The sequence below is a fragment of the Hemibagrus wyckioides genome, linkage group LG21, assembly GCF_019097595.1.
Source record: "Hemibagrus wyckioides isolate EC202008001 linkage group LG21, SWU_Hwy_1.0, whole genome shotgun sequence".
In the NCBI taxonomy this organism is placed as follows: Eukaryota; Metazoa; Chordata; class Actinopteri; order Siluriformes; family Bagridae; genus Hemibagrus; species Hemibagrus wyckioides.
This window is the reverse complement of record NC_080730.1, coordinates 12,759,556-12,767,334: the sequence shown is the minus strand read 5'-3', so window position 1 is coordinate 12,767,334 and position 7,779 is coordinate 12,759,556. Positions and strand designations below refer to the sequence as shown.

At 35.1% G+C, this 7,779-nt stretch overlaps 1 protein-coding gene across 1 annotated transcript; it reads left to right on the top strand.

Annotated features, from left to right (window-relative positions):
• The first annotated feature begins 1,917 nt into the window (after positions 1 to 1,917).
• chia.1 (chitinase, acidic.1) lies at positions 1,918 to 6,404 on the top strand. Its single transcript, XM_058373733.1, has 11 exons — positions 1,918 to 2,011; positions 2,127 to 2,156; positions 3,084 to 3,288; positions 3,474 to 3,530; positions 4,041 to 4,206; positions 4,358 to 4,482; positions 4,577 to 4,700; positions 4,791 to 4,973; positions 5,115 to 5,231; positions 5,338 to 5,464; positions 5,626 to 6,404. Exons 1-11 carry the CDS (start codon positions 1,987 to 1,989, stop codon positions 5,832 to 5,834), a joined length of 1,368 nt encoding a protein of 455 aa, XP_058229716.1. The 5' UTR covers positions 1,918 to 1,986; the 3' UTR covers positions 5,835 to 6,404.
• Positions 6,405 to 7,779: the final 1,375 nt, after the last annotated feature.

Sequence of the window (7,779 nt, the reverse complement as noted above, 5' to 3'; positions counted from 1 at the left end):
TATATGATTACATTTACTATGGATATGAGCTGTAGATATACCGAGTCAATTTACAGTTGTACATAATAGCAAAGCCTAATATAACCCTGTTCCTGTCCCTGCATAAACACTTTTTTAATGATTATTCTAATTTAATATATTTTTGGAAACTTAAATGATCAGGGCAGTCATGATCTACACACATGCACACACTGAAAAATGTTTAACTTGAAAAACGGTACTCAGTCATCTTCTGTGTCTAGTTTACCCCAACTATTTTGTCTAGTCATATTCGCTCAAAAACACGTTCCTCTTGTTTTAAACTTTACATTCTCTCAGTGTTTTCAATTTATATTAGCCATACCATTTGGAGAGAGCAGGGACCAAGTACTAAAATCATCAAAGCTTAGACAAAATATAAATTTGTATTTGAGAAAGATTCTTGAGACAATTTTAAGTAAACATGCAGCACACCTTATGTGTTTCATTTATTTATTATTACCAGTGTTTCACATAGTTTTTTATGTTAATCTGAAATCAGCTCATTGCAGCTACAGAATATAACAAGAACGTTAATTACAATTGCTATTACATTTGTTAAATACAATTGCTGTTACAGTTTGATAAAAGGAGTCATCTTCCATATTTAGTGCCACTTGATGTTACATTGGGCTACCTTTTTAAACTTACCATATGTTGTAAATGTCCGGTTGACCCTATCCAGTATGAACTGAATGAGCTTTTCATGAAATGGAACTTGTAAATATTCTTCAATAAAGACGCTTTGATTGTATTTAATGCAAGTTTGTCTGGTATTTCATGATGGGTTATACTAATTTAAGTCTACAACAAGTCCTTGATAGCCATTTAAATAATGTCTGTGCAATAAATACAGTTTAACATGCAGGGACATATTTTATAAGTCCAATACAGAATACATTTATGAAATTTAGCAAATGCTCATAATGCTCATAATGCTTATATTTAATAAGTCATATTACATTTATACGGTGATCTTTCTAACAGATTTCTGACTCACTTATCTAATAAGTAATTTATTAAAGCATAATAAGGAGATGGCTGTAGTCCATGTCTGGAATAGAGAGGCAGATACTGGAGAATGTCTGTACTATGGCCATTGTGTTTTTACAGCACTGCTGAATTATCAATTCTAATTGATTAGAAGATGTTGAAATTGTCTATAACAGCAGCTCTGTTTCAATTTTTGCTTAGCAAATCTTCAAGCCCCTTATGAATGTGATGGAATGAATTTGCGGTAATTACTCAGTTATTTGCATTAACATATATTTCACTAGTGAGTGCTAATATCACATATTACATTATTTGATCAGCTAAGGACAATTAGAATTTTCAGGTTAAAATACACATAAATCTCTATTCACACAAGACACACACAAGACAAAGTCTCTATATCAAGACGACGATAAGAGTTTATGCTATTTACAGGCCCTGGCATTCAGGTAGCTCCATGGTAATAAATAAATGCAGAAATGATAATTCAAGTAAGCTTTCCATAAAATGTGGTAGTGTACCATAAATCAATAAATTATCAGTGTATTTCCTTCTTCCTGATTATGCTCTGAAACACTTATCACCTGCACTTTGGTACCCATTAATAAGGCCTAAGTATAAATGAGCTTGAACATGTTCAAACTACTTCACAGTATTCTCTTGGAATGTGACAGGTAAATATATTACTAAATTTACACTAATTAGTTGCAGGTTTTAATACATGCATGTAAATGGCTGTAGCCAGAACTGGCTTTTTCCAATGACTATTGCTTTTTAAACATATGCTATGAGCAACTAAATGTGGGTAAACATTTATCAATTGGTTTATCTTAATTTTACTAAAGAGAAGAAAAAGAGGCTGATGTTAATCATTAGCTTTACTTATTTTAAATATATAAATTGATTGATTGAATGATTGTTCAATAATTATGTCTACAGGTAGATTTCTACAGTTTGAATTGATTCAGCACCACCATGTTTAAATTAACTCTACTAGCAGGTATAATTATGACATACATTTAATTAATATTCATAAAACATTTTTCAACAAGCTGTTCCATTTTGCCATATTTTACTCATATGTGAAATGTCTTTCTATTTTTTTTTTTATACAGGACTGGGACTCCTGCTTTCTCTTCAGTTTGGTAATTATCTCTGTGTATGTTTATGGTCCAATGTTCAAATTTGTAATAATGAAGTTCTGGTATTGTTGCTTAGGTTAAAACTAACACTGGTATTTATTCGTTGAAGTTGTGTAGAAATAAGTACAGATTTAGGGCATGAAAAAAAAATCTGTGTCTGATACATGAGACTGTCATACAACATCAGAATTTCAAATAATGTATCAGCCTCAAATCCCTAGTTTGCAGGTCACATTAATACAAAACACCCCAGTTTATGCTTGTATTTCTAATATATACTACTAATGTATAAGGTATTAGACAGCCAAAAATGGAAAACATTTGGCAGGCTAACCAGACATGAGGAAAGGCATCATTCGATGTGAAGGTGCTTTTGTCTGGGGTTGATGTTTTTTTATAAAGCAAACCATGCAAATTCTATTATAGAAACTGAATGTACTCTTACTAAAGTAAATTTAGTAAAAAGTAACATCCTTTTTACTACTTAATTTTGTATTATTCCCTTGAAATGAGATTTTTTCCCCAATTTTTTCTAAAGCCCATTTCCTATATATTAATACGATGTTCCTGCATGCTCCTGCAGGAAATTATCAAGATTATTTGCTAATTTATTATAATACTGCTCTACTTACTGTACTTGCTTCATTTTTTATATATAATTTTTTTTATATAGTTTTTGATTATCTAATTGCAAATCAAGCCTTCTCAGGTTGTTAAAATAGTACATTCAAATTTACACACACTCCGCCTGGATTTTCACTGGAATTAATATACAGTCCTTTAATGATCATATTTATACATAAGCAACTTTAATGAGTATGGGCAACCAAGTTTGTGCATTCTTTTGTGAAAAATGTTTTAGACATTTTGCTTGATGTGATTTAAGATCATAAACACTCATGACTCAGGTCATAACTCTTTCTCTCACAGCCTATTCTACAAAACTGGTGTGCTACTTTAGTAACTGGTCCCAGTACAGGCCTAGCAATGGCCGTTTCACTCCTGAGAATGTTGATCCCTTCCTCTGCACACATGTCGTCTATGTACTGGCAACCATTAACCTAGACAATCAGCTTACTACTATAGAATGGAATGATGAGGACATGTACAAGAAACTGAACAGCCTGAAAAATGTGTAAGTCAGACTAAACAATGTAGTACAGTAATTTTTAATATTTTTTTAATAGGCTACTCATAATTGCAATAAATCATATAGTACGCTTTATGATTATGTGTGCTTTATGTAATAAAACTGATGTTACATACTATGGTAAGGTAATAAATTTAAGGTAATAGATTTGTTATTTATTTCCTTTGCAGAAACCCTGATTTGAAAACACTGCTGTCAGTTGGAGGCTTGTACAATGGCATCAATCCGTAAGTACCCCTAGTGAAATGACAGCCAGCACTCACAGTTTTACATCCATGCTGTAATTATGAAACTGAACAGTTAATCTCATTTTAAAAATCTATCCCATGTGGACCAATGGAAAAGCATTCACTTTATCATCAGTAGTTTAAGTTCAAATCCTGACAATGCCACAGTCATCCATGTATGGGCCTGTGCTCTAGGGGTGTGAAGGATGGTGTGAGAGAAGTCTTTCCCCTGTCAATTACAGCAAAACTAGCCAATTATGGGCATGTGTGAGGTCATGTATGATGAAAAGGGTCACGTCAAAAAAAGGGTCATGTGTTTTGCTGACCTGCCTTGCCTTGAACCTCCCCGTTTTCTAACTGTCATATGAATGGGGACAGCGGTCTGGTGGGAGGGAAATGGCAGGTTAAAAAATTGGCTGGAAAAAATCTACAAAAATGTTGAGTGAGACAGTCACAATAATTTACTAAATATACATCAAAAGGCTAAATAAATCACCTGTTCTGTTGCAGGTTTATTAATATGGTGGCAACTCCAGAAAATCGTAAGACCTTCATCCGTTCTGCTCTGCTTTTCGTCCGGAATCATGGCTTTGATGGCCTAGATCTGGCCTGGGAGTTCCCTGGACAGAATGGAAGTCCTCCTGATGACAAGCAGAGGTTTACTGCACTGATAAAGGTGAGCAGACTACATAAAGTGTTGAATGATTGTTGATAGATGGCTTGTATATCTATATTTTATATATATATATACAGTATATGGACTGCAATTTTTACATGCAAGCAAATCTTTTAATGCCATTTGTATTGTTAAACTTTGCATTTTGCAGGAGATGAAGCAAGCCATTAAACAGGAAGCCATAGACACCAGGAAAACACAGCTGTTGCTTTCAATTAAAGCAGGAGCCCTTAAGCCCACCATTGATGCTGCTTATGAAGTCCCTGAAATAACAAGGTATGCCAGAGTTATGGGAGACCTCTTCAGTCACTTAGGAAAAGAAAGATTGGTTATTATGAAAGGTCAGTCACTAAGTTTTTTGTTTTTGCAGTGAAGTAGACTTTCTCAGCATCATGACTTATGACTATCATGGTTCATGGGAGAAGGTTACAGGTCACAACAGTCCTCTTTTCAAGAGTTCTCTAGATCAAGGAACCCATGCCCAACACAATATTGTAAGAGACAATCCTTTTGGATTTAAATATGATCATCTTAAAATATGACTTCTTGTTTTGGGTCTGAATTCTCTCCTCACTTTGGTTCAGGATGCTACAGTGTCTTACTGGATAAGCAAAGGGGCTCCAGCTGAAAAGCTGCTTCTTGGTTTCCCCACATACGGACGCACTTTCCGCCTTACCACATCCTCATCAGGACTTGGTGCACCAACCAATGGCCCAGCTGATGCTGGTCCTTACACACGTGATCCTGGCTTTTGGTCTTATTATGAGGTGACTGACTTTAGGTTCTTTATTTAAGCCTATTTCTTAAAAAGTTAACTTTTAAAAAGTTTAAAAATTTAATGGTGTAAAAAGTCTATAAGAATAATGAGGAAATTATGGAAAAATAATGGTGAAGGTTTTGATTCCTAGATTTGTACTTTTGCTGCGGCGGCGAAGGTAGAATGGATCACTGAGCAAAGTGTTCCATTTGCCACTCATGGAACAGCTTGGGTGGGCTATGACAACCAAGAAAGCTTTGCTGCCAAGGTAATAAGACTATTCCAGAAATAAGTAATTTCCACAAATTACTTACCACAACTACACACGTTTATGTGTTATATTCCTTTCTTTAAAAAAAAAAAAATCATTTTAGGTTCAGTGGCTCGCATCCATGAACCTAGGTGGGGCATCAGTATGGACCCTTGACCTGGATGATTTTGGAGGACATTTTTGCTCACAGGGAGACTATCCTCTTGTTAACCACCTACGCAACTCCCTGGGTAAATAAATGCTAGCTCAATATGCAGATTTGATAGCTAAATTTAATTAGACTATATGTTCTTACTTTATGTCCTTAAGTCAAAATGGCAAAATTGAAATCAGTTGAAGAGATGTTTCTGCCATTTTTAATCTGATACATGACAATTTAAAACTCTTATAGGTTTCCCTCCGAAGCCAACCACCACTCGTCCCCCAACCACTACCCCAGATCCTATTGCCTCCTTTTGCTCTGGAAAACCAGATGGTTTATACCCAAACCCTGCTGATGCTACCACCTATTTTCAGTGCTTCCGTGGAAACACCTACTTGCACCAGTGTCAACCAGGCCTGGTCTATGTTGATGCCTGCAAATGCTGCAACTGGCCATAAGGAGCTAAAAGAAATATGTTCAAATATTAAATAAAATGAAAGCTGTGTTTCTCCACACAATAATTTGCATGACCGAGTTTATACTGTACATTCTATCAATTTATTAACATTGTTGACTATCACTTATTATTTTTAAGATGAGTACTTTCTTTGGGCTGTCAAAAATAAAAACTTTACTCTTGTTTTCATGTTTTTCATGTTTCTGGTTAAATATCTAAGTCCTAGAGACAAAAATATCTTGAAACACATTTGCACTACCGCTCAAAAGTTTGGGATCACTCAAAAAATTTTATTGTTTTCCAAGGAAACACACACAAAATTAGTCTAAATAGAAAATATAGCAAAAGACCAGGACATGCTAACATGTCAGAGTTAGAAATAATGATTTTGATGGAAATGATGAATGTTTTCTTCAAACTTTGCCTTCATCAAAAAACACCTTTTGCAGCAACTACACCCTGTGCATTCTAGCTGTCAATTTTTCAAGATAATCTGATGAGATTTTACCCCATGCTTCCTGGAGCATCTCCCACAAGATGGAGTCTTCCTCTGTAGCTGAAATATGCAAGTGAGCCCAAACTTTTGAGTGGTAGTGTATATATTTGTTAAATGAAACAACTGAAAAAGATTCATATTTGATTTATCCTATGTGACCTTTTGTACTTCTGAAATAAAATGATCATTTTTAGAGCAAGCTTCTTTTATATAGCTGCTGGTGACTATATGTATGATTGTCAACCAAATGCTGTTAAAAGCACTTAAGATCATCCATAGGGATCCAGAACAGGTTTCTTGTAAATGGGCATAACCCTTGGTCTATTGCTCTACATGACCAGATGTTAATAGTAATAAAGGGGAGGAGAATGTTGTGCCAATGTGGCAGCATCCTCACCAAGGCCCCAGCCAGAGTCCAACTGGGTGGCTTCCACCGCAGAGCTCTCTCCAAAGACCAATAGGGTGGCCTGCAGTGTAGAGCTCCCTCTAGAGGCCATCAGGGTGACCTGCAACACTAAGCTCTTTCCAGGAGCCAGCATGTTGGCATCCTCACAAGAGCTCCAGTCAGAGTCTGATAGGGTGGCTTCCAATATAAACACTGCTTTATAACATGCCTGTGTCTGCCAAAGATAAGTTTTGGTGGAAACTTATCATTAATCTGCCTAATAAGTCTGATAATATAAGGATATAAAATAAAATATGTAAACTGCTTAGTACATAAAATATTAGTTTTATTTCTGTTACTAGATTATGTCAGGATGATTATTTGTACAAACCTCATAGTGTTGCATACTCATATATATATATATATATATATATATATATATATATATATATATATATATATATATATATATATATATATGCTGTAATAAATAGAATATGAACCACATTTCCTCAGTATCTTCATTATGCACTAATTCAGCTATCCATCTATCTCCTCAACATGTTACTAAAACTGCACTATTCCCCTAAGCTAGAGCCCAATCTTAGTAACCGTAAGAATATGTTTAAATCAAAAATCTGACTGTCTTGTTTGCTTGGTTTTATCTTGCTTTGATAAAACCAGCTGTGGATATTCTGCACATAGCATCACAGCTCATAGTCTTAGAACAGTCCTAGGTGACAATCCTGAGCCATGACCAGGGACATCAGGCAAACAGGCTAAAGCTGCTTGAAGTTGTAAGGTTCCACTGCATAGTGACTGTGTCTGTTCCATGAACCATACAAAATAGTTTTGCTAAGATGGCTTCCATGTACAGTTGATAACTTAACATTTTTGTGTTTCATTTTTTCAGGATTTTATCATTAAATGACTAGATACTTTTGCCCTGACTTTGCACTGTGTACTGATGACAGATTAATGTTCTTCTTCTGTTATGTTCCTTTGGAAGGTCATGATGATTGGCTGTGTACTCATTGTGGGTGGGATGGCATCAGTGGAGCATAT

Bases quoted from the DNA above. Each gene is read 5' to 3' on its own strand.
- chia.1 (XM_058373733.1), top strand. From the start codon at position 1,987: ATGTTTAAATTAACTCTACTAGCAG. The intron at 4,207-4,357 runs GTGAGCAGACTA...TGCATTTTGCAG, and splicing joins GGTTTACTGCACTGATAAAG to GAGATGAAGCAAGCCATTAA. The intron at 4,483-4,576 runs GTATGCCAGAGT...TTGTTTTTGCAG, and splicing joins GAAGTCCCTGAAATAACAAG to TGAAGTAGACTTTCTCAGCA.